At 38.2% G+C, this 27,383-nt stretch overlaps 1 protein-coding gene across 5 annotated transcripts in view; it reads left to right on the top strand.

The window, feature by feature from the left end:
• Positions 1-26,457, top strand: part of GRM8 (glutamate metabotropic receptor 8) — a 358,114-nt gene extending 331,657 nt beyond the window's left edge. For 4 of the 5 annotated variants that reach the window (XM_069801982.1, XM_069801985.1, XM_069801984.1 and 1 more), the window contains 2 exons: positions 19,928-20,229; positions 25,342-26,457. In XM_069801982.1, the coding sequence (XP_069658083.1) occupies positions 19,928-20,224 (297 nt within the window). In that variant the 3' untranslated portion in view covers positions 20,225-20,229; positions 25,342-26,457. The remainder of the gene's footprint in view (positions 1-19,927; positions 20,230-25,341) is intronic. The other variant, XM_069801987.1, reaches the window with a different exon arrangement.
• The last annotated feature ends 926 nt before the right edge of the window (positions 26,458-27,383 follow it).

A 27,383-nucleotide genomic window follows, 5' to 3' on the forward strand; every position in this document is an offset into this window, starting at 1 on the left:
TTCTAAAGTACTCTTAGCCTTCACCTGAATAGTCTCAGGGCATTAATAATTATTTCATCCAGTGCTCCTGTTGGCAAAAATTAGGTCATCCAATCAGGGAAGGCAGTGAAGACAGGATACTATGTCAGTGATGTAGGCAACCTGTCAGACAGTAAAAATCTAAAAATGCTTTCAGAGATAAAGGCAAAAGAGGTTACAAGGTAGGACACAGGGAAACAAAGGAAGTGACCTGGGAAAAGGGTTTATTCTAAAAGGCTCAACAGGGAGACAGTGATTAGGATCACTTTTGGCTATTAGAGGATGTGTGTAGCTGGTAAATAACGGGGCTTGCCTTTTCATATTTGTTTTATCATGCACTATATATTATTTTGCCTCTTCTTGAAGCTTAACAGATGGAGTATGATGGGTTTATTAGCTGTGTTACACCAATAATATATTTTAGTTAGAGTTGTCATGGGTCACCTGTTACTTGGGTCCAAAATATTTCCTCATAGTATTATAACCTGTCACAAACACAATTTACACAAACCACTACTGCATAAAAACAATAGTGTGCTAAATTTGACTGGACTGTTCCTACTCCAGGCCAGATTATTTATACAGTTATAAAGCTAAATAATGAATAAAATAACAACATACATCTTAGTGCACCATGTTTATTCTTTGTTTGCTATTCATGCTGATTTACAAAGCGTGAAACAAACAACCTCTTCCTTTCAGAAAATGAATATTGTAGGTGTCTGCAATACAGGTCAGATTTACTAACCACTGATAAAACAACCGCAACAACAACTTAGTTCTCCAGGTTTATAGGAATGATAGAAGGAAATACAGTAAATCTGTCAGGCTAACATAGAGATTGGTGAGGTTCTGCCAGACAGAATAAAGTGTGGACAGTATACGCAGTTGTATATCAAAAGTACCTAGAGTTTACTTATGACCAGCCCTAGCCATCTTAACTCCACCACAAGTTAAAACAAAGAGTAGTTTGGCATCCAGTTTCAGCCAACTTTTATGTAGAAGTGGAGGTCCTACATGGACAGCTAGAGAAGGGAAGAACAAGCTGTAGTGTGAACTACACCTCATAAAATATTATAAGGTATAATCCCTCCATTGCAGAATAAATCTGTAAATATTCCAACACAGGAAAAACTTCAGATAAAGACTGTTACTTCTTGGAGTCTCTGGTCAAACAGCTAGACGAAACATTTCTGATGAGCTGTTTGTTTCTAATCAAATCAAACAGAAGTCTGTAGTCCTCAAGGGTACTTTTTTAGTCTTCAGGTACGTTTTAGTACATTAAACGCCTTATAGATGGCAGTAAATTTTCAGCTGCCGTTTTGATCATTATTTCTTAGGCCATGTCTACAAAGACTTGCCAACAAAGCTAGGAGAGTTGAAACTGAACCCCCCCCACACACACACACTCACATACCAAAGCTGACTAACATAGTTACAGTGGCAAAACCCCAATGTGTGGTTGTGCCAAAAAAGGAAAGCTAATGTTAGTTTTGCATCTGTCATTCAGTGAGGTGATGTAACTGTGCTGGCAGGAGAGCGTCTCTTCTTGGCATGCATCAAGGGGCTTTGACAGCGTGGCCCCAGCAGATTGGCTAGTGGCAGAGGCTTTTTAGTTTAGACAAGCATTCAACTTTGCATTGAAAAACTGGGCGATCTGGCAAGATAAAGCATTTAATTTGGAATAGCCCAAGAAAGCAGTTAAGGGAACCAATGAAATTGTCTTTTTTGTCTAGCCACCGTTTTGCAGGCTGCAGGCTGTATTCCAGCACATTGAGTCATGTTCACTGAAAGGTAAGCAAATAGGTCATCTCATTAGTTTAAAAGAACAACGAGTGTTGGTCTCTATTTAGACACATTGGAACCATAACTAACAAATCTAATGATGGTTCTTAATTTTTTTTAATGACAGAAAATCAGTATTTCTTAACTAGTAATTGTGTGGTCATGTTCCTTTTGGCATGCAACTGCTCTCTGTCATTTTGTTATACAATTACAGGTATTAATTACAGTTTAGAAGTAGAAAAAACAAAAGTGTCTTTTTTCATTTGTTTTTAAGAAGGGGGAGGAAAACTACCTTTTAGTTCTTTCACTTAACTGAGTTGGTTTTCCTCCAGAGATGGAATGTCCTATTTAATCATTACAGCAGATGTGCAACAACAATCTGAATATATGGGAATGTAAACCAAAGGGATTTTCTGTTTAAAACATTGGCAACATCTTAAAAATATGCAATCTGTTGAATTCTGGGTTGGCTTTGAGCACTGGAAACACAGTACTGAAGAAAAGGCTTTACTTTATATTAATAAGTAACATTTATAAAATGCCTTGAGGAATAGAACCCTTTAATTTGTATAAAGTAGTCAAGTAAAATATACCATATAAAATACAGACTATTAATTGAGCTGACCTGAATCCCACGTACTTTACACGGGTTTCACTATATTTTATCATTCCACTTTGAATGCTAATTTGTTATTGACATCATTATTATTTAGGATATTTAAATATCCATAATGTGCAAATTGAAACACATTAAACCACATTATAGGAAATTAAAATATGGTCCTTGTCTTAGTCTTCTTTATTTAGTTCAAGAAGAGAGAACAAGGAAGGTCAAGATGTCAAGAGTATACCACAGAGACAAAGAAAGAAAAAATATTAATAAAATCATTAGATAGTTCAGTAATACTTCTCAATTTTTATTACAGATAATTCAGCAACACTTCTTAATTATTACTACTACTATTATAGGACTTGTGATGCAATACCTCCTAATTATCACTGCTACTATTATATGATTTGTAGTGGCACCTTTTCTTCCCCCATGTTCCTTTAAGTAACTTGGTAGTACTCAATTTTAAGAACAACTTTAAAAGCTGAAAAACATTTAGGTTTATATGCAGGCAGGCCCGTCTCACTTTGGTCCCTGGGAAAATCATGGAGCAAGCCCTCTTGGAACACATGTCTGGGCATGTGAGGGAGGAGAAGGTTACTGGGAATAGCCAACATGCCTGAACAACGTGATTGCCTTCTGTGATGGGACATCTGGGTTTGCAGATGAGGGAAGAGCTGGCAACGTCATTTACCTTGATTTTAGCAAGTCTTTTGGCACTGTGTCCCACAATATTTTGTTGCCCAAGTTAGGGTGTTATAGTCTGTGTGGGTGTACAACCAAATAGGTAAGAGTCAGTTTGGAAGATGGGGCTCCGGGGGTCGTGGATATAGGTCATCCTTGGAGGCCAGTAACAAGGGATTGGTTCTGGGACCTGTCTAACATCTTTATCAATGACCAGTAGGAGGCAATGACATGCACTCTCATGAAGTTTTTAGATGGTACCAAATTGGGGCTTAAAAGTTGATATGCTAAAGGAAAGGGTTGTCATCCAGAGGCACCTAGACAGGATGGAGGAATAGGCCAGTGGAAAACTCATAAAATTCAACAAGGACAAATGCAAAGGTAGAGCCCTTGCAATGATACAGGCTGCAAACTGATTGGCTGGGGAGAAGCTCTGTGGAAAAGACCATTGAGGCCTCACAGACAGCAAACTGAGTGTGAGCTAGCAGTGCCATGGTTGCAAACAGGGCCAACACCCTTCTGGGCTATATTAACAGAAGCAGATAGATAGATTGAGGGAAGGGATTATCCCACTCTACCCAGCTCTCATCAGGCCACATCTGAAATACTGGCCTCCCAGTACAAGACAGACATCAATAAACTGGAGCAAGTTCAGCAGAAGACCTCCATGATGGTTGGTGGCTGGAGCACTTGCTCTGTGAGGAGAGACTGATGAAGCTGGGCTTGTTCAGCCTGGAGCAGAGACAGCTTTGGACACACCGAACAGCAGCCCCCAGTGCCTACATGTAGCCAGGGTCTTCACAGTGGGGTGTGGTTGGAGAGCAGGAAACCATGGGCATAATTTGAAACAAAAGTAATTCAGACTGGATAAAAAGAAAACCATTTTCTCCTCTGAAGGCAGTCAAGTTCAACAGGTTGCCCAGAAAGGTTGTGCAATCTCTCGTCATCCTTGGGGATTTCCAAGACCTGACTGGATAAAGACCTGAGACATCTGGTCTAACTGCACAGCTGACCCTGCTTTGAGGAGAATGTTGGACTAGAGACCTGAGGTCCCTTCCAACCTGAACTGACTACAATTATAAATAAAGCAAAATCTTTTTGGAAAGAATGAAACCAAATTCTTCAGTTGAACTGATATGGACTTTTGCATGTTTTTGTGGATTTTCAGTTTGAGAAAAAAATCACTTCTTGATCTGGGACAAAAATTCTTTTTCACACTGAGAATGCTCACATGAGGGACAAGCTGTTTCCCTCTCAGCAGTAATGCTGACACCATTGTATAACACAGTACATCAAAGAGTACCGTAGCTATTTAAAAGTTGAGAGATTATTTTGCATCATCTTTTCATGGCTCAGGCCAACATATTCTCAAGTTTAGAGTTCAAATTTGAACAGTAGGAAACTGAAATGTTTTGGTAGCTATGCCTCATGTTCTGCTTGAATCGAGGTCTGTTCCATCCTTATAGACAGTATCTTTTCAGACTGATAACGAATCTCTCCTCGTGGCAGATGATAACAGTGACTATATAGGAAGTATCCCAGATCTCTAAAGGGAAGTGCACTGGCTTGTCTTCTCTGTCTAGTGTTACCACAGGAAGAGTAGGTGGATACATGAACATCCCACTGTGCCAGATTCACCTTGTATATTTAACTGCATTTGGGACAGTAACATAAATGTTTGGGTCACTCATAGTTTCCCCAGGTATTATCAGCCAAGGCATACTGGAGTCAGCCCTGAATCAGTCACAAGCCCACCTTGGTGCTGGTTCTGCAGTGCAATTTAGACCCATCTGCTGCTGCATACTTCTACACATAAGTTCCTACATGCTGGTATTGCCCCTGGAAAAGTTAACATGTTAGGTTTTATTTCAGGATTAAAATTCTTGACAGTTAAGAATGACAGAGGGAGAGCGGAGGTCGGATGCTGAGATCAGAGAGATTCTAGTAAAGATGCAGTATTACCTATGGATGACATTGTAGCCGGTGAGGGTGCAAATACGGAAATAATTGTCAATAATGATATATAAGAATTGTGGAAGGACTACACCGTATTATTATCCAGGAGAAACTAACTGAAACCTCACCAGAGAGGGTTGCAGTTGAATTAAAAAAAAAATAAAATAATAATGTGGCAGAATAGTTCATAGTAAGATTCACCATGAACACAGAAAGAGCAAATGGAAGGTGAAAGGTAGAAGGAGAGTTTGTATGTATGCGTGGGAGGGATTGGAAAGGGAGGTACATATGTCATCACTGCTCTACCTTGTTGCCCTTCTGAGATGGCCTCCTGAGATACCTCAGAGATGGTCCTCTAAGATATCTTCATACTGCACATTTCTGTGGGAGTCAGCAAAATCCTGCCATACCATAAGAATCCTTCAGGTAGACAAAGAAGAAATTTAAAGCTTATCCAGGTTCTCACATAAAAATAGTGTTTGTGTCAGGTCTATGCCATAAATATGTAGTTACCTGCTGAAGAAACTGAGAAGATTCTCTAGGTCATAGAGAAACTTCAAATACAAATTAGAAGTTTGGGTAATAGTTAGCTAAGCCACATTAAAACCACTCTGTGGTTTTCTTGCTGAATTCTGGTGTAAGTAAACACCTTGGTAATCAAATTGATGTCATTGTCCTGGAGGCTGAGAAGCATTGGGATATGCTACCTATCCAGGTACCTGGACCCCTGACAAGTGCCAAGTCATACTTTTTCTGCCCATGTCTTTGAGATTGCATTTTTTCCATTTCTTCCGTCACCCAGGAAAGTTTCCATACAAAGGAAATGCAGGCATGCACTTCAGAGGGGAGCTGTAGGATCCTGAACAGATATTGGTTCAAATGATGAAGCGTCAGGACTCCATGCCATCATATGACATTATATGTAAAATAAGGATACATGCATCCAAAAGAAACAAGTCAATTTGGGTCACAGTATATATGGCCGGATTGAACCATGTAGCGGAATGGCAGGATTGGGCTTGAAAAGAAGTATGGTTAGCCTGAAATTATACAATTGATAAAGTGCTTTGTCACATGGCAGGGTGTTGTACATAGCACAGGATGCCTATGGGGTCATAAAACAGTCCTACTTGGGCCTGCAGGAACAACTGTGTGAGTGGGTTGGCACTAGTCCTGTGGCACTAAACAGATGCCCTGGTGCAGAACTTTCTTCAAGTTAAGAGTATGCCCCTGCCTGGCTTTCCTTGCACGACCCTGATTTGATAGATTCAACTGCTTGCTGGGTGTAAAGATCTGCTGTGTCTGATAGATGGAGCCGTTGAGCAAGAAGATACTGGCATTGTAATGAGAATGTGTCAAAATATGGATCATAGGGAGGCAAAAGGGAGAACTAAAGTCATGACACTTCACAAGGCTATGCTGTTGAGGTAATGCAGTGGGAGAAATGAAGATATGTTTGCCCTGACATACTTTTTTTCCCCTTGGTAAATCTGCAGCTAGACAGATGTGAAATAATGGTGAGTTTTTACCAGTTCTGCTCTCTAGGAAGAACATAGGGAGTCCATAATAACAATGCTTATAGAAACAGATAAGCATTTGCGTAGCCTAAAAGAGGTGGCAGTTCTTCCCTTTCTCTTCTGAATTGGTGTGCTCAGGTCACTTGAGATGATAGGTGCACAGACACTGAGGTAAAAAAGCTGAGATTTTGCATATATGCATTAATCTGAGCCCAGAGAAAGACTGCCAAAGTGAAATTCAGAGCCTGCAAAGCCACTTAACTAGAAACCAATAAAAACACTGTTCGTAGCCAGCATAAATGAATCTGGCCAGGTTTATACAGCAATCATGTGCCATCACAGAGGGACATGAAATGTCCCAAAGCAAAGTTCCGTTTGCTAAATTGCTTGTACTCTCGTAGTTTCTATTGAATCAGTGTCTTCTGCTATTTGACATATTTTTGACACTCCTTATGTAAAATTAGATAATAGTCTGTGGAGCAGGGACAGTTGCTCTGTGTTCTGTGTTTGTGCACGTCCTAATATAGATAGTGTGAATATATTGCTTAAAAGTTTTTTATTTTCTTACTGTTCATATTAGACTTTTGTCTAAGATGATCAATTTCACTATGCACCAGATTCCTTTGTGTGTGTGTCGTGGTTTAACCCCAGCCAGCAACCAAGCCCCACGCAGCCGCTCACTCACCTCCCTCACAGTGAGATGGGGAAGTGAATCAGAACAGTAAAAGTGAGAAAACTCGTGGGCTGAGGTAAAGGCAGTTTAATAGGTAATGCAAAAGCTGCACACGCAAGCAAAGCAAACCAAGGGATTCATTCCCCACTTCCCATGGGCAGGCAGGTGTTCAGCCATCTCCAGGACAGCAGGGCTCCATCACACCTAACGGTGACTTGGGAAGACAAACGCCATCACTCCGAATATCCTCCCCTTCCTTCTTTTCCCCCCAGCTTTACATGCTGAGCATGACGTCCTGTGGTCTGGGATACCCCTTGGGTCAGTTGGGGTCAGCTGTCCCGGCTGTGTCCCCTCCCAACTCCTTGTGCCCCCCCAGCCTCCTGCTGGTGGGGTGGGGTGAGAAGCAGAAAAGCCCTTGGCTCTGGGTAAGCACTGCTCAGCAGTAACGAAAACATCCTGGTGTTATCAACACTGTTTTCAGCACAAATCCAAACCACAGCCCCATACTAGCTACTAGGAAGAAAATTAACTCCATCCCAGCGAAAACCAGCACAGTGTAATTGGTGCGTCACCAGCATTTCAGCAGTAGTGTGGGTTATACTTACATATGAAAAATAGAAGGGAAAATGTATTTTAGAGACTCCTCTCTGTATTCCTACTGCCTCTAGCAGTTTATAAGCTAACTGCTCTTGAGGTGTTTCTTCTCCCCCGTTTCGCTCTGTCCTTAAACTTTTCCAAGTTGTTGTCTCCAACCCTGGAAATCCCTGTGCTCTGCTTCTGTTTTGGGTAATCTAGATTATGATTGTTGGCCTAGATTATGAAGCAGTATAGGCTTTTTCAAAAGTCTTATTTTTGAAAAGTCCTATTTTGAAAGTCCTTTTGGAGTGGACTTTGAAAGGGTATGGGTTAGATGCAGCACAGAACGTATTGTGTATAGCATACAACATACCCTCTGCACTGCAGCTAGGAGCCTGGCGCCTGGGTCTACTGTCCATTTCGGGTTAGTGGGGGTTTTGTCCTGCTCCAGAGCTAGGTAAGGAATTCACAGTGGCCTTCTGCAATGAATGAAATCTGACAGAAAAACACTGGAGCAGTGTTCTAATGAATTATAGAGCAAAAAGAATCAGAGTGACACCAAAGCAAGTAAACACTCAAGTGAAACCTTTAGAGATTAGTAGTAACGGGGGGGGAAATACTTTTATAATGTACATATTTTTAAGTCTAATTTTGGCCACTTATACTGCAGTTTAGTTAATTTCTTTTTCTGAACGATCAGAGAGAAAATTAATGAAAAAATATTTTTATTATTTTATATGTTTTGGTCAATTCACCACTTGGAGCAATTCAGTGTATATTCATTGAAGTCAAGAGAGCAACCACCAGTGGGTTCATCCTGCTGTCATTAAACTTATTCTGACATAAGGAATGGAGTCAGTAAACATTTCCAGATAAGGCTAGTACCCGAGTACAGCCATTGTAAGATTTCTGTTCATAAATTGCAACTGAAATGCGTGCTAAGGGCTGAAGGGACTTGTTTGATTGTTTGTTTTTCTTTTTGTCATTCCATTTTAGCTGCTTCCTTGCTCATTACATTGGTCCCATTAGCATAATGTATTGGTTGTGTTTGCACAGCTTTTCCTGCCAAAGGCTGCCCTGCAGTTGTACAGCCATTGGGGTAACCAGCTGTTACTTACTTAAGCCTCCATCATTTTGTATGACAGAGTAACTTAATTATGCCCTGCTTGAAGATGCTAAACAAAATTATCTTCTGAACAAGTGTACTTCACTTAATATTTGTCTCTATCAGGTACTTGAACTCTGACACTTAAGCCATGTGCACTAAATAAACAAACACATTTTAAAACTAAACCTAGTAGCAAGTTAATTATTAGACTCAGAGGTTGTTTTACAGTATTTCTAGAGCACAATTTTCTCTTTAGCTCAGGTATAATGCATATTTAAAAGACTTCTGGAAACAGAAACTAAAATGCAGATAATAGCATAATAAACTAGCAATTAAGGTTTAACTTTTTCTATGTTTTGTGAATATAAGAAATAGATCTTCAGTTGGTATTGGTCATTTTAAAAAGACAGGATTGTAATACTCTATAAATTTCAAATCTGGACAAGAAAAATACTTTCTACTCAGCAATATATTCTAGTTATAAGAAGGTGTCAGTCAACAACAATGGTCTTCCTGTATTATAGCAAACCATTTAGGTTTTTTTTTTTAAACCTGGAGTATGAATTAAATCCAAACCATACTTTTTTTGTTTTCCTGGTAACATCTTTCCTTAGTTCTTTATAAGGCAGCTTGCTTTCTTTCCGTTTTTCATCACTAGACAATTATGAGTATGAAAGTGACAATTTTGGGGTTGCCAAGTGGCTTCTTGAGTTTTAAGTGTTCCAAAATGTTAGCTCCCATATTTTCAAATGGATTATAATTGAAGATGTGCCAATCTACATGAATTTATTTTGAATAGTTGTCCACCTGTCACATTTGCTAGTTGATATAGCCTCAGGGTGAATACAATCTGCATTCAAAGTAGATACCTGAAGACTGAATTAATAATAAACAATTTTTATAAAATAAATTTTGCTAAAAATTATACAAGTGCAAAAATAAAATTATTCTTTAAAATGTACTGCATCTTATCTAGATGATTGGATCCAAGTTGTGCAAATCAGAATGCATTTGACCAAAGATAGTTTTAATTTTCTAAGTATTTGAAAGGAGTATGAAAGTGATTTTAAGGCTGGACTACAACTGTGGTAGAAAATCTTCGGAAATCTTATAATAAAGGAATATTTTTTTATTAAATAAAATTGGAAATAATGTTGAAATTCACTGTTGTACAGAGTATCCAGCTGTAGCCCAATAAATATGATCTTTTGTTACTAGGAAAAGGCTACAGGCTTTGTATCGACCTGTCAATGTGGGCTTTCAGGATATATTTTTGGCTTGTATCCTGAGCTTGTGTTAGTTGTGATAACAATTGTCCAGCAGTCGGGAGACTACTGCCTAACTTGTTTCAGCTTAGCTCTCTGAATACTGGATATGGTAAAGATCTAGCAAACCTGTGAATCCACTCAGTAACAAAATAACTGGGACTTAATTTCAATTAATAAGCAGTTAATGGGTGGAGATAGACTGATTGTAGTTGGGAACTCATTTTTAAAAAGAGCAAATAAGCACACAGTGTTAGAAAATGTGTAAAAGTAACCTCAGCTGGACCCAACGCTAAGGGGATGGAACACCGGCCATCAACATTATGCACCTTCTCCTGGTGAAGGAACTGGGATGCTGACAACTCAACATAACCTCCCCTTCCCTCTATTCTTTTTGTGGAGGGCTGAATCCGTTGTCCTTAGGAACCAGAAGAGCATGGACAGGGTGTGTATCACTGGAGAAAAGGGACTGATACTCTGAAGTTCATGTATAACACATTAGCTACATTATTAATGCGATTTTCCTGTAATAATGAAGTAATTTGAACAGTAAAAGCTAGTATCATTGTAAATGTATTAATAATAATATTTGCCATAGTTTTGATTAGGCTGTTCAGATTTTAATTAGACTAACAATAAATTCTTTGCTTGGCATTTTGCCCATAAGAAGATCTTAAGTGTAACACAATATACCATAAAAATCCTACTTCTACATTATGTTGAAGATTCAATTAATGTATAACATAATAACTACTTTTAAATAATCTCCTTCCTCATTTTTTTCATGCAGCACAGACTTTTTCCAATACGGTTATTTAATATTGACTTTTTTTTACTGGTATTTGGAGATTTCTTAGCTTGGTGTTACAAATTGTGAGTACCTACTTTCTACCTGAGCTTTTGGAGTTCAGTACTCCTGAATATCAGGACTGACATACACATTACAACATAGTAGAGATTGGCCTTTGGTTAGTGACTGACTACTGTGGCTCTGTTTATAGTAAGGTTGATGAAATGAATGGATCACATGGCCCTTTAAAAACCATAATACTGCAATAAATTGTGTGCTGTGGTAAATGTAAGGTGTATGATAGTGGGATATCTAACCTAACATGAGAAGAAAAAAGAATCAAATTACCTACTGATACTTTAAATTATTTTGAAGGTCTGCAAGGCAGTGCTAGCATTTTCTATGAGATGTATGTCCTGAGAATGGACCACAGTAAAGAAGCAGAATTTAGTTTATTACCGTTCTTAATAAAACATTGTAATAACTGTTGCAGATGAAGAAAAGCTGAACATTTTTTTCCTTAAAAAACATTGCTCATTCCCAATGAATGGCATATTTGATGATGCAAGACTTCTTTCAGTCTAATCTTCTCCATCTTTTGCCACAAACCAGCATAATTTCTGATGTCAGTGTTCTATGATGTTTCCTCTAAAACCACAGATTAGGTCTACAGGGGTAACACGTCAATAGAAAGCTTTTTCAAATTTAGCAATTACAGAAAACCTAGTGCATCTGAAACTTGTATACTGAAATAAACAAATGGAAGAGGAAGGAACAAACCCAAGGAGTTTAAACAGCCAAAAAAGGCCAACTTTCTAGAATTGTATGGTTAGAGGTGATATTTGCCAATAGAAATGACAATTGGCATTAATGTCTACCATGTTGAGAATGTACCATGTTGCTATGAATCACAGAATCATAGAATAATGGTTTGGGTTGAAAGGTACCTTTAAAGGTCATCTAGTTCCAACCCCCCCTGTCATGGGCAGGGACACCTTCCACTAGACCAGGTTGCTCAAAGCCCCATCCAGCTTTGCCTTGAACACTTCCAGTCATGGGGCATCCACAGCTTCTCTGGGCAACCTGTTCCAGTGCCTCACCACCCCCATTGTAAAAACTTTATTCCTTATATCCAATCTAAATCTACCACTTTCAGTTTAAAACTATTGCCCCTTGTCCTGTCACTATGGGCCTTGGTAAAAAGCCTCTCATCTCTCTTATAAGCCCCCTTTATATATTGAGAGGTCTCAATAGGGTCTCCCTGGAGCCTTTTCTTCTCCAGGTTGAACAATCCCAACTCTCTCAGCCTGTCTCCATAGGGGAGGTGTTGCAGCCCTCTGATCATCTTCGTGGCCCTCCTCTGGACTCACTCCAACAGGTCCTTGTCTTTCTTGTACCGAGGACCCCAGAGCTGAACGCCGTACTACAGGTGGGGTCTGACAAGAGCGGAGTAGAGGGGGAGGATCTCCTCCCTCAAACTGCTTGTCACACTTCTTTTGATGCAGCCCAGGATATGACTGGCTTTCTGGGCTGCTGCAGGCACACACATTGCTGGCTCATGTCCAATTTTTCATCCACTGGTATCCCCAACTCCTTCTCTGCAGGTCTGCTCTCAATCAGTTCATCCCCTGGTCTGCATGGATGTCTCCTGCGTTGTCCTCTTAGACTCCATCTAAAATAGTAACTATGCATTGTCAAGAATATTCACAGGCCATGAAGCCAGTTGTCATAGTCTCGCTAGGTTTATAATATTAAAATCTCTTAATCTCTCAGCAAGAACAGTGTGGGTATATCAACATTACATAGTGAGAGTCATCCCAAACTGTGGACAAACTCTTGGGAAGGGTTTGGGACAGTGTGAGTTGGTCCAGACCCAGGCCCACGCATGCCAGGAATGCTCTTACAGTTTAACAATGCAGGCAGTAAAGTCCTGGTGCCCAGGCCTATACCATCGCATTGTTTCATTGTCTACCATATAGACACAGTGGTAGAGTATTATATTTATATTAGTTGTTCCCCAGCCCTAGAGATCAACTATTCCTGTTTTTATTTGATACTTTACAATTGTATCCTTATACCCTCTGTGTGACTGAGGAATCACGTCTTGTTAGGAAAGAGATGTGCCTGAAAGGAAGAAATACACAGAGTTGGACAGCCATTACTGGTCCAAGGAGAAGTTGCTCCCAAATGACAGGACAGATTAGCAAAGCTTGGTGAAGTGAATGTCTTAAAATTTCCATTACCAGGGAGTTTCAGGAGTTGTGTTTGTTTGGGATACAGCTGTCCTACTCTACCTCTGTGGTACAATCAGGTATGAAATGAGAAGTCACTGGAAAATGTTTGGATGAACTAAGGTTAGTTTTAGGCATGTGGTGAAATAACACTTTGGAGGGAGAACTATGCAATGCAAACTTTGCAATGTGCAGTTGTGGAACATATAATTTCCAATTTCTTGAGTTCTCTGTATCTACATACCTTAAAATAATAAATACAATGCTAAAAAAAGACCTAGTAAAACCATTCCTTTCTTTGCATAAAATAATTTATGGGTAGAAAGGGAATGCTTATAATATTGCAGGAAAGGTCAAAATTAGGCTTAAGTGGAAAATCTGAACAGTGAAATCATTACCATAATTCTGTTTCTGAAATGCAGGTATATACATGTTCCGCTGAGGCTACAACCTTTATAGCTCCTCTCGCATCCAAGCTTTAATGAAAGTTCATAGTTTTTAAAGCTGGCACACATTTAATTTGAAATCAGTTATTAGATCTTTCCTTTCTCTTAAAGTTTCTGAAGGCAACTGAAATGTACAGATAAAAATAGAGGATTTGTTTTCTCAGTTTTCTCTGCAATGTACAGAATTACAGCCTACGTTTACTGCTTGAGATAACCGAATGAATGTTGTACTTTCATGTTTGTGAGAAGGCTTTGACTTTCTCTCTCAAAGCCTCATTTTAATGGGTAGTTTGGTAAGGAATGTTTTTAAAAGGTTAAAAAAGATATATGTTAAGTAGTTTCCCATGTTTTCTAACTGAACAAATGTTTGAAGATGACTCATTCTATGAAGTTTAATAATCTTGTTATATGAGCAAAACAATGACTGACTTGCGCCTGTAATGTTTTTCTTCAAGAAAAGATGAATTTTCTTCCCACAGGTCCAGACAGAAGAGTATGTTGTGCACTGAAAGCAATAAAAATCTCTAGGTGTAAGCTGATGGGGATGGAGGTTCTGCAGAGAAGCATGAATCCTTTTGTTAGTTATTGGCACCTTATGCATGACTTTAAAAGAAGAAAGGGACTGTCTTTCTAAGCCTTCTAGATTCTGCAGCAGAGTGAGGATGGCTAGGAATGTTTTCACTGATTTTCTGAAACTGAAAAGACTCGTGCTCTCTCCACCACAAACAGAGAGGGACCATTTTGCTGTCTTTTCCAATCTGTGGGATGCCTTGGATAGATGGCATGTATCTTTATTTATGACATTATCATTTATCTTCTGTTAATAAATGATCTGGTAAAGGCTTTCAACAGCTGGGAGTGAAGGCAAGAGAGGGGGAAGGGAATGAGAGCAAAAAACCCCCGTGGGAAATGAAGCTTGCTGCAGTTCTGGCCTTAAAAAATGAAACTGGCTGAAGGAGCTGAGAAGATTCACATAAGAGACATAAAGTATTTGGTAACAAGGATAAGGGAAAAATTAAATCATAATTCAATCTTCTGCTCTGTTACTGGCATTGTGGGACACGTTCAGGAGTGCCTAACTGGGTATATCTGTCTCAGCGGGATGGTTTAGACTCCAGTGTTTGATACCGAGGCTGTTTCTTTAGCCTGTGGAGAAAGGCACTTCTAAAGGGCAAATTGTATAGAATTAGCCATTAAAAGACATTAGACCAGCTGCGTCTTTTTAAACATCCACTTCTCTTTGGAGTGCAAGTAGTGGAGATGGATCTACACTAGGCACCCTGACAGCTTGAGATGTACCAAGAATTCCCTCTGTGGTTTAGCACTTCTCTAACTGCTGGACTTGTTCATCTTCTGTGTTACAACTGCTAGCAGTTAGAGAACTTGCACCAAAGAGGAAAACTTAGTTCCAATTCACTCAAGAAATTACAATAGCCATATCTCCCACCTATCCAGGTTATACTATTAAAACCAGATTAGGGAACAGGCTGGGTGGGAGGTACCCTCTATTTGACCTATTACAACTGAGCAGAAAAGAAAAACAAATAGCCTGAGAAAACTAGCAGTTCTGGAGAGACCCTGAATATAATCTTATGTGTGAAAGTAGGGGAGGACTCAAACCAAGGAAGCAATCTGGACAAAAGTTGTGACAGTACCACTATTTTTTTTTCTCTAATGGAAATGGTTGCTTTGTGTTGAACTCAAGGCATGCTGTGTGCATGACATCATTGCTTCTGCAAGCACCAAACTGATGGGGGACTACTGGAGACTTGGAGGATATTTCAATTCTAGGCAGTGAAGCCTAGCTGAGAGGTAGTCATTCAGCTACCTGCACTGGGACAATTCGGTGCACACACCTGCTTTGATGCATAGACATTTTTCAGGTTACTAAGGAGGCAATTCATTTTCAAGTACTTCCAAATTGAAGAAACCATCAGAGTATCTGTGTTTTTATAAAATAGCCTTTTTTGGTGCTCCAGTATTTCCTATGTCATATTTTAAGTTTCAAAATAGAAAGAAGGAGATATGTAGTCCTAGAATCAATGGTAGAAGATAGAAAATCCCTAAATATCCACACAGCCATTATCTATTTACCTGCTGAGGCAGTCAGAGGCTATATTACCAAGCTTGTAGGATCCTTCTGATGAGGAAAGGGTCTAGGTCATTTATGAGATAGACAGATCATGTGTCTGAGTGGGGGTCTAGATCATTTACATGAGACACAGTCTGTTGTGAGGGATTCTTTGTCAATTGTGGAGGTGGAAAACGGTATATAAGAAGTCCTGTATCAGTTCTGGTGTGGGGTTGGGGTGGGGGATGCAGACAGGAAGGTATTTAGGTCTCAAGTTTTTCCCATAGTATAAAGATTTTTTTTGCATGTGCTACCATGATTTTTCTTTTCTGTCTTATATCTTCTGACTGTCAAGAACAAGGAGAATAGATATAGCAGTCTTTGTTACATCTGTGAAAGGCATTATTGGACAAAAAGTTTGTAGTTCAGAAGGGACTTTAGTGTGAGGAATGCTGAAATTCATTTCTGTGTAACTATGAATCGTTGTGAGAAAGGGACCTTTATTCTCCTGTAACTTAGAGCGAGCTACCACTGTGAGACACATGAAAAATTATTCAGACCTCGTATCTTATTAAACTGAACTACTTTTGTTACTCCTTGATTTTTAGAGCAGCTAATTCTGTAAAAGTTACAGGTATTTATGTTCCCAGAATAATAAAAGTACCCAGAATGCACAGCCATAAAACCTCATTGTCCTCTTGTCAGGGATAAAACAAGATAAGAGACAGACAAAAGTCAAACCAAGTGTGTGGCATCCTGTTTGCTAGACTTGTGCTTCATCAGGCTGCAAGAAGGGGGATTCCAAAGATGGGAAGGATTAGATGCAGGGGATGTTCCTGTCCTATAAACAGACTCTCAGCCTGCAAATGACCATTTAAAAAGAAGTAGGGCCTGTTGCGATAGGGCAAGGGGTAATGTAAAAGAGGGTAGATTCAGAGTAGATATAAGGAAGACATTTTTTTATGATGGGGGTGGTGAAACACTGGAACAAGTTGCCCAGAGGAGTTGTGGTAGATGCCCCATCCTTGGAAACATTCAAGGTCAGGTTGGACGGAGCTCTGAGCAACCTGATCTAGTTGAAGATGTCCCTGCTCACTGCAGGGGGCTTGGACTAGATAACCTTTAAAGGTCCCTTCCAACCCAAACTATTCTATGATTCTATGACTCTGATAGGAAAAGGAATCAGACCCGTACTGTCATTGACAACTAGTCTCCAGCTGAGTATGCAATTGCATTAGCGAATGGAGTCAGACTGATGTACACACCACACAAAATGTGTGCATGTAAGTATATGTTCAAAGCCTTCCTCTCAAGGCCTAGCAAGTTTCTTGAAGCCCTTCTTTCTCATTAGCTTCATTAAAGAGAAAAGAGTAAGGGTGATCCATGCAAAACGGGATCCCTGAGACCAAAGCTCTCTAGAGACTATACTTGCTATTTGAAAACTGTTCCATCAGAAAATTCCCAACTCTAGTTTTAATGTTTCAGTAATTGTAGTAGCTGGTTCAAAACCACAGCAATCATTGGAAATAAATCCTACTGCATATGAACTGTAATCTGCAACGTGAAACTATCTGTGATTTGGATGCTAAACAGACTGTTGTGCTGGTCATTTCAATTAAATACACAGAAAATACATTAGATCTGATGATATAGCTCATGCAAAATACCTGCATTGAGTGCATTGAAATCTGTGGGTTTTTATTATTTCAGTGAATGTACGATCAGATTTAGACTTGATTCACTTATGGAACTTACTTGAATGTAAACCTTCAGGCAGACACTGTTTCTCTTTAGTATTCATAAGAGCTTGGCACTGTGGGACTTCTTATCACAAAAAAGTCATTGAGATCTACCATAATGCACATATTTGTTGCTAATATGACTGGTACTATTACATGAATGTATGTATTTTACCCTGTAACATCCAGAGGTTCTTTATCCTTTTTTATCACCTAACTCTTATACTGAACCATGAGAGGAAGATGAGCCTTACAGCTTGGGTACTTGATAAGGACTTAAAAAAATGCATATTTAAATGCCAGGCATTGTTACAGATTACGTGGGTGAGGCTCAGCTAGCCACTTAACTGCCATGAGTTGGATTTGAAAAAATGGTAAGGCTTCAAAAAAGGATTTTTTATGTTTAATGGAATTTTTGTATGCAATACAATTTGTTAAAGGTATTACTTGCATTGATTTCAGTTTTGAAAATCCCATTAGGAAACATATGCATCCTTAGGAACTAAAATATTTTTGCTTTTGGACACCACTTAATGCAATGCTTAACCCTAAAAGCCACTGCTGTACCAGTTTAATTGGAGATCAGCCAATTTGGTTCAGAGTGAAATGGATATATCATTGGTGCTGTTTGCATGTGAATGTGTATCTGCACAAGGTCCTTCCACAGAAGTCTGAAAAAACTGCTTATTAATGTAACCATGTGAGGTTTTCATTAGAAGTGTTCATGCACAATGTATGCCAAGCTCTGCTTTCAGGCACACCACTGTCATTTTGGAGATTGAAAGGCATGGAATTATTTCACTGGTGTGAGAAAAGACTGTATTGTGTATATTTCCTGATGTATTGTCTTGATGTATTAGTGAAATGAAGGAAGGTGTTGCTCCAATAACTTTCCTCAGCACAATAGGAAGACAAGCCTGATGGTGCTGTCCCCGAAAGGAGGTTCAGATTCTTACAAATTTTGAAGCATTGTCAGTCTTTTCTTAAAGAGTAAATTGGGGTATCCCTCATTTTATGGTAATATTTGGCAGTTTTCTGTGCAATTATACAGGTACTTTGCAAGGTGGTTCGGAGCAAGACTCCACCCTTCCAAAATACATCTGTCACATTTCTCACCTAACATTGCTTTAAATGAGAGCACAGTTTATTTGTGATCTTGAAGGAGAAAGTATCTAATGGAAAAACTTTGTAAGCTGGAAAACATTAAGAAACGTTCAACTATAACAGTGACTGCACACCAGCTTATTATATCTCTACTTTTCTGCCAAGGGCCAAGTTGCCCAAGGGCACTTAATAAAAACAGATGATCTGAAGCTGACATTGCAGAGAGACTTACTACCTTATCTCCAGGTAAACGCAATAGTATTGGCCAGTGCTTAAAATCATGCCTGACAACATTGTCAGTGAATCCTCTGCCAAGGCAGTAAGCAGGTTTTACTGCAGTATCTTTTTCAGTATTACAACATGATTACTGAGAGATTTCCTACTTAGTTTAGGAAACCACACACAACTGTAAAGTAAAATTGTTGTCTAATAAAATATAACTTCCTAAGAAAAAATAAATATTGAGCAGAACTATAGTTACTATTTCTAATACACTATCTGAATACTTCTCCAAATAGAAACTTCTCTCTGCTGTCCTTATGGAGTTATCATTGTAATTTTCTTTTATGGGACTATGGAAGACCATAGTTGCTTTCTTTTTGTAGGTGATAACAATAGACGGACTCACTCAGGAATGTCAGATATTTCCTTTGTATCTATAGGGAACTGAGTCCTTTGTGATCTGATTTCATGTTTCCCCGATTTTCTGATTTCTTAGTTAGGACTGTGATACATTAATATGTTTACTGTGTGCCAAGAGAGCATTGGGACTAGAATTCAACAGTAAGGTGGAAAAGTTAAAAACAAAAAAAAACCCAAACCCATCAAACTCAAGAATATTCATGCTTCGCTACAGAGAAACTATTTGTTTTTTCCTAAGCTTGAAACTCAAAGAGCATATCAAAGTTTTCATTAGATTCTGCATTATGCCTGCTGCCACTTGAGCCATGCTGCACACACTACCGAATCACCACGTGGCATATTGTTGTAGAGGTTTCTGTGTATTAAAGGCTAACCCTATCGTCACTCCTCTTTTCCTGTACAGACATATTTGTTTCTTTTCTGGAAATGTGGTTGCTACAGCATCTTGATTACTTCTGTGAGAATGAAGTTTAATAAATATTATGTTGTTTCTACCGCCTACTCTTAATGTTAAAAAACCAACATGAAATAGCCATACTTGACTATAATTAAAGGCAACCAAAGTCAAGGGTCCTTCTGATATATGTACAGAAAAGGAAGAGTGTTATTGGTTCCCTTTCCACCTAGTATTTTTGAGTTAAATACTTTATTTTCCTTCTTATATTAAATCAATATAACAATGATTTTTTATGTTGTTTCTTTCCTTCCCCAGATGTACATCCAGACAACAACACTTACTGTCTCCATGAGTTTAAGTGCTTCTGTGTCTCTGGGCATGCTCTACATGCCCAAGGTTTATATTATCATTTTTCATCCAGAGCAGAATGTTCAAAAACGGAAGCGGAGCTTCAAGGCTGTAGTGACAGCTGCCACAATGCAAAGCAAACTGACCCAAAAAGGAAATGACAGACCAAATGGCGAGGTCAAAACTGAACTGTGTGAAAGTCTTGAAACCAACAGTAAGTCATCTGTAGACTTTCCCATGGTCAAGAGTGGCAGCACTTCCTAATAGATGTACGTTCACAAGAATGCATTTTCTTTTAATAATAAACTTTATTCTTTTTCTTACTTGTTCTGCATGAATCCAGAGATGTGTCAGAATTCATGTACTGCTGAATGCAGGAATGCCTAGAGTTGTTTCAAACAAATTGTTTTTCACAGGAAGCTAGTAAAAAAAAGAAATAAATGCACAAGCAGATTTTGGAAAGCCACATCTTTTTTAAATGATCTGTTTTAGCTAGTGCTAATTTGATGTGTTGTGCATTGCTGTGCTAGATGTGGTCTGTCCTGACAGTTCATGAGGTGTATTTATGGTCATCATTGTATATTCAAAACTCAAAGGCTGTTGAAAAAAATATAATGAAAACAGTTAACTTTGTTTTTATTTTGCAGTTAGATACGGAAGTGAAAATAATGCTTTTTACCTTTCCACCTTAACTTAATATTTGTTGACTTGTTCATTTATCACAACTCATGAGTACTAACGCTTCCCAGAATAACATTTCCCATCCAGGTTTTTGGTTGTGGTCTTGCTCATCTTGGTACAAAATTGTGGTAATTCGTATACAGCTTAATCATTACATGTTCTGATACATCGTGGGTTAGTAATGGGAAAAAGTTCTTTCCCATGTCAGAAAAGTTCCTGAACCTTGCCACATCTCCAAATTGCTCTGGTGTAGAAGAAAACAGAGGTTATACCTTCCATTCCACCACATGACATACAGTCTTATAAACTGGACTTCACAATAATAATAATCAGATATGAGTAGAGCCAGTAACTTTACCCCAGAGCTTAGTAGTCATGGAGAATTGGTTTCTGTTGAGGAGGTAGAGGTCACATGGGATGGACAGCAGCTGTTACAGTTAAAGACAATTTTTTCAGTCATTTTACTGCAAATGAGTGTTTTTTTTTTAAATTTTTATTACTTCTTAATGATGTTGACAAGAGATTCAATAGTACTATTTTGCTTGAGCACATTCAGACAAATCAGTACCAAGTTTGCAGAAAAATATTGTACTTATTTCAGAAAAATGCAACCCCCCACTGAATTCAATCAGAGTTTGCCAAATTGAAGACTATATTAAAATAGTCCGTAAGTTTACCATAATATAGTTGCTGATGCATGGAAGATACCAAGTACAAACCAATTCACTTGAAAAACTCATGACCCTTCAAAATGTATAAATCTGCTAGACTGAGCTATGGGTTTATACAGCTTCAGATTATGACATATAACAAAAGACAAAAGGAGAAAGGCAATGGCATTCCTCTCGGATCAAATAATAGCATGGGAATATGAAGAACTCAATAATTTCTCAAATCTTCAGAAGTCACCAAAAGAAAATTCAGAAGGGAAAGAGAGGTGGATTTTTCTGAGTTTGCAAAATTATAAACTTCTGAGGAAAGGTCAAAGGAGGAATTCCACAGTAGGAAAAGAAAGACTGTTAATAATAAAGTCTTGGGTATCTGATGTTTATCTACTGCACCTAATTAAGAAATGCTGTGTCTGGTATTACTTAAACTATGATTATGCATAATTCATGGAAACAGCTACTGTTGGAAGCAAGTCTGCTTCTCCAGTAGTGTGATGTATGCAGGGTAATGCTTATTTACTGTACTCTAAACATAATTTTAACAGTAGCACATGTATATAATTCCCAGCTCACTAGGAGTATATCCTGACTAGGCTTTGATGCAGGCAGCATAATGCTTCCTAGGCAAAAATTCAGTCAAGTCATCTGCACTCCAGAGAGCTGTCCCTATGTAATTGAGCTCTTGGCCTCAAGATGGATTTCTCTCTTGCCCAGAATTGTTCTGTACCATTTGGATTTGATCAGCTTCCCTCTTTTCATAACAAATAACAAATAACAAAATAGTTATTGTCAAAACTTTTGGAGGGTCTTGTGAATTATCAGTGCACAATGTCACATAAGTCCTTTTCATTAGGTCAATAGTAATGACTTCTCAACATTGCAAGATTTCTTCTTGCACTGACTCAATGTGAAGTAGATCTTTCTTTTCAGTGGTAGTATATGAAGCTGATGACAAACAATCAGGCTATTCCAAGTATACCAGAAGTGGTTAGTAAGTGTTTCCCACCATTTTGCAAGCACAAATACGGGTAGCGATAACAGTGCTCATAACTAGGTAAGAAATAAGATAAGACAGTCAGGTAATTTCTTTTGCTTCCCATCCAGAGACAACTCTGCTCTGTTTGGTTTGTCCTGTTCCATGTAACAGACTTTATTCCATGTTGTCCCCCATATGAACACAGTCATGTTTTTTTGTGGAAATACATTCATATTCAGTGGAAAACAAATAGTATCTGGGAAACAGGATGAAAAAAAAAAAATCCAGATGCAATTACAGGAGGCATAACAATGACAAGTACTTTAAATGCATATAGGTCAGATCACAACAATAATTCTAAATTGCTTTAGATCCTCTTTTATTTTATTCTTTTTCTTTTTTGTTTCATTCCAACAGCAATGTAGTAACTGGAGCTAGAAAAGAGTGTTCATTCCCAGAAATATTTTGAGCCAAGTCTGCTACTTTTTCTGGCCGTCTATGCTTGCCAAATGTGGTTCATGTTATTACTATGAAATGCTAACAGTCTTAAAGAGCAGGACACCAGCTGCTGAAGCTTTCAGATCCCCAAACAGGAATTGGAGGCTTATTACAGTGAACTATAAAGACACTTGCAATATTTATCAAGTAAAAAAACATTGTTTGGAGATGAGATTAGATTTAATACATTTCAAACTACTATCTACACTAGCTTCCTGTGCTATCATTTTTTAAAGTAACGACACTCAGAACTCAATAGGATGATTTTTGTTTCTTGATCAGTCCTAGATTAATTCTGTCAAAACTATTTAAACGTCAGATACACAACAAAGTTACAGCAAACTAACAAGTTACTCTAAATCAGCTGAGGTGTAGTAACTACTTTTGTATTTTGAGCTTGCAAATGTCCTCACATAATTCAGCTTACTGAGTTGTGATAAATCCGATTATGTTACACTGCTGTGGGCTAAAAACATACACATGAAAAGTTATCATAGAACTCAGCTGATACAGGGTAATGTGGTAAGCTAGCTTAACCTGATCACGTATCTGAGCCTATTTTCAGGGCGAGGGAAAAAAATAAGCTCTGCTCCTTCCGTCCTTTTGTTCCCAAGTGTGCAGAGTTTGCAGATGTGCATTTATTTGTTATTTCTTAGCTGGGAACAAAATCCTTTTATGCTCTAAGGAACTTGGTGCCATTTCAGCAGTCCTGCATTATTTTCAGAAGGAACTTTATGGGCCAAAGGAAAAATAGAATCCTCTCAGAAATCCAGCTGTGGGAGCATGGGAGAGTTCAGATGGGATCAGTACATCCCATCTGAAAGATCTGAAAGATGTAAATGAGGCTATATTTGCTTCAAGTGTCCCAATACATGCAAATAAAGCTATTTTAAGTTGGTGCTCAAATACTGTGATCGATTATGTGAAAGACTTGCTTAATGTGCCAAAAGCAATCCTTTCATGAATTAGCTCTTGCAGACACAAAGTACTGGAGCTACCTGTGCAAGTGGAAGTAAGAAATACTATGTTTTGCAGCTTCCTTTTGATTATTCACTCTTATATATATTTTCTTATGGAACAAAAATTATAGTAATATGTGAATTATAATGGTCTGGTTGTGTCTTACAAAATGGCAAATGCAATATGAGAATCAAATTGCTCAGAAACCCAAAGAAAACATGAAGAAAAAAGCAAGCAGCAAACTTAGTTATGTATACAACCTAGTATTATTTTGCAGCAATTTTAGTGATCTTTGATTTAGTTTAATCCTTGGTGCAGGAGAGAGAAACTGTCATTTCTTGGTTTCTGTAGTCTGTTCTTCCCAAATCTTTGGGTTGTTGGGCTGGATTTAGGAGTTAGCATGAAGAATCCTTTTCCTATCTATCTCAGCTCCCACCAGATTCTACATAGAAAAAAGAAATTAGAGGAAGGCAGGAAGGTATGGGAATAGAATTAAGATCTTTGAATTTATAGACCAGACAATTTTTGTGCCATCACAATATTTTCATCCTGCCAGCTGCAGTCTTCACTATCATGAACAGAACATGTCTGTAGCAGACGGAATATAAAACATATTTGGGAAGCCAAATTCCTCTTTATGCAGTGTGGCATAGACCGTATTATAGAGATAAAAAAGAGACCCGACTGGTTTAAAATTAGCGAGCTGCCTGTGAGACCTGATGTCACCACTTCCCTCTTCCCACCACTACATTAACACAACAGTGGAGACTTGAGCCGTATTTTTTACAGCACGGGGATAAGATTCAAGGGCTAGAAGCTGACACAAACTTCCATGTAAGATTCACCGTTGTTCACTTTTACAATAGTAAAGGTATTTAGCTTTCTTAACATATTGCCTCATTCTGAACAAGGGGTATCAGCTTTGCTCAAAGGAAGACGAGATCAGCTGACCATCAACATAAGGAGACCATAATAGCATGGCAGCTCTAAAATACAGCCTAGGTTCTCATAAGCATTTCTGCTGGCTTACTTATATGCAGATGCTTTGTGTCTGAAGGCTCTCCAGAGAATATGTGCTGTAGGCACTAGCTACTCAGTTTCGCTAACTTGGAGAGATGTTTCCCATGTTAGGCTTTGCTCCTTTCAAGGAGCATCAGCCTTCTTTTAGATGGACAACCCACCACTAGCTGCAAAGTTGTCTTCAACCAGAAGAAGAGAGAGAAAAATCCAAGCTCTAAATTAAAAAGGTCTATACAGAAATCAGCTAAAATAATACCAGACAAATAGCATGTTGAAATTCTGTTACAGGTATGCTACAACCACCCATCATTGTTCCTCTCTATTGACCTCTCCTTCCCCAAGTCATAAACAAAATAAGTTATCATCAGGAACACAGAACTTGAGATCCAGCTTACTGATGGCTTGTATACATGCTTAAACTTTCTTACTTTATTCCTTGAACATGGGCCATGTTATTTGGAAATATAGTTGGACACTGAGTTCAAATGCTAAATATGTTTTTTTCCCTCCTCTCTTGATTCTAAAAATCCTGAACTTTGTTTTTTGTTGTTGTTTATTTTTGGTTTTTTGATTTACAGCCTCTTCTACCAAGACAACTTATGTCAGTTACAGCAATCAGGCAAACTGAGCAGGGATGAAATTCACTGGAAGACCTGCAGGATGGGATCTTACAAACATAGACTTTACCACCACCAGAATTCAGTCTTGGAAATATCAGTAGACTACATTCAAATCAATAGTCAGTCTCCTAAAGGACAAGGATTAAACAAGAGGCAAAAGGCAAAAAGAGACAGGGGAAGGAAAAGTCCAGTTTTATAACATAGAGACAGTGTCAAGCTTCTGAACTGTTCACTCACAAAAGGAAGCAAATCACAAATGGAGAACAAATGTTAGCTTGTGAAAAAAAAAAAAAAGCTGTTGAAATAAATCATGTCTGATGTTATATTTGTAAGTACTTTTTTGTGATTGTGACAATTTCCTTTCCTGTCCTACATTGTTCAACTCGTAAAAGAAGAGTTTGTTTCTTGTGGCGGCTGACTGAATTAAGTCCTGGGTTATGCTAAAATAAATGCAGTGGTCAACGCATGCTAATTTTTATACAAAATAATTTATTTCTAATAATAAAGGAATGTTTTGCAAATGTTGAGACTTGTTTTGTTGCAGTTTTAAGGAAAAAAAGTCCTTACACTGTTGTCTATTGTTTGTTTAGAATGTGCAGTAAAGGTGGGTGTACAAATAAAATAATAATCATGGCATCAGAAGAATGCAGTGTAAACTCTAAGCATGTGTGTGTGTGTGTATGTGTGCACGCGTGCGTGTATGTACGTGCATGTACGTGCATGCCTGCATGAGTGTGCGTGTGTGTACTCTACAGTGTGCGTGAATTTATTTGTTCAAAGCTTTGTGACTATATTTTCTAATGGAAGGATTTTTTTCCCACTTCTCACCTGGAAAGTAAGTGCATTTTATATGTTTGTAAAGTGAAGGAGTCCTGATGGTAATTATTTTGTATGATTGTATTATATTTTTGAACCTTCACTAATACTTTTGATCTTTTCCATTTCTGGAACTTACAGTTTGTAAGACTTTATAACAGCTAGACTGGATTAAGCTGAAAGTCTATTCAGCCTAGTATCCTGTCTCTGACAGGGGAATGTAGCAGATGCTTATCAATAAAGGTGACTTTGAAATAACAGGAGAGAAATCAATGGAGAATTTGGAAAGCAGTAACCTAGTGGATATATGTACTATTGCCTTATTAACACTTAAAAATCAAAGAAATAGATGTCCATCTACAATCTTCACGTCTTCTAAGTCCCATGTCAAATGATTATGCGTACATTAGAAATTATTATGCAAAGAGAAAAAGAAATTCATATAGATAACTATCATGTTAATAAATCCCTCCAAAGAAGTTTAAAAAAGACAGCTAGGGACTTTCCACTTTGTAACTCTACCTGTGATGTTCTTTAAGACTTTTTCACTCCATACACTACTTGCCATTCGTCAACTCAATGGGTCTTCACAATCAGTTGGTTATTAAATGTTATTTCTCCTGAATTAGCCTGGATGGCTCCTTGTGCTTTTTTCCTCAAAGGAGCTGTATTTTTATAACGTATCTTAAAGAAGCTCTGGTGGGTCCTAAATTACATGAATGAAAATTGAAGTATCTGAAACGGAATCTTTTTCTATTACAATGTCAATATTTAAAATCCAACACAGTCAGCAAACTGTGTGACAGTGAATTTCCATTTTCAAAATATTTGACAAAACATAGTTAGTTTTTCCCAGCATTTAAATGCCTGAATTATTAACTGATGATTGCTTTGACATAGTGTGGTATTGTGTGTTTGGTATGTCTGATATATTATGTGAAAATTCCTTTTTTGTCTTTGCCACAAGCACATCAATCCCAAACCTATAAACCAATATATGCTTAATTTCAAGCATGTGAGTAATGCAGCTAATGCAATGCGACCTGCAAAAAAAATTCATAAAAACGTTTTTAGTTCTGTTAGCTAGTATCTCATCAAATTGAAGTTTTTTGGGAAAATGAATTGATTAGATCAATGTTTTAACAAGACAGACTTTCATGTCTAGGATGGATTTCCTAAGAGAG

Source organism: Haliaeetus albicilla, chromosome 14 (genome assembly GCF_947461875.1).
Source record: "Haliaeetus albicilla chromosome 14, bHalAlb1.1, whole genome shotgun sequence".
In the NCBI taxonomy this organism is placed as follows: domain Eukaryota; kingdom Metazoa; phylum Chordata; class Aves; order Accipitriformes; family Accipitridae; genus Haliaeetus; species Haliaeetus albicilla.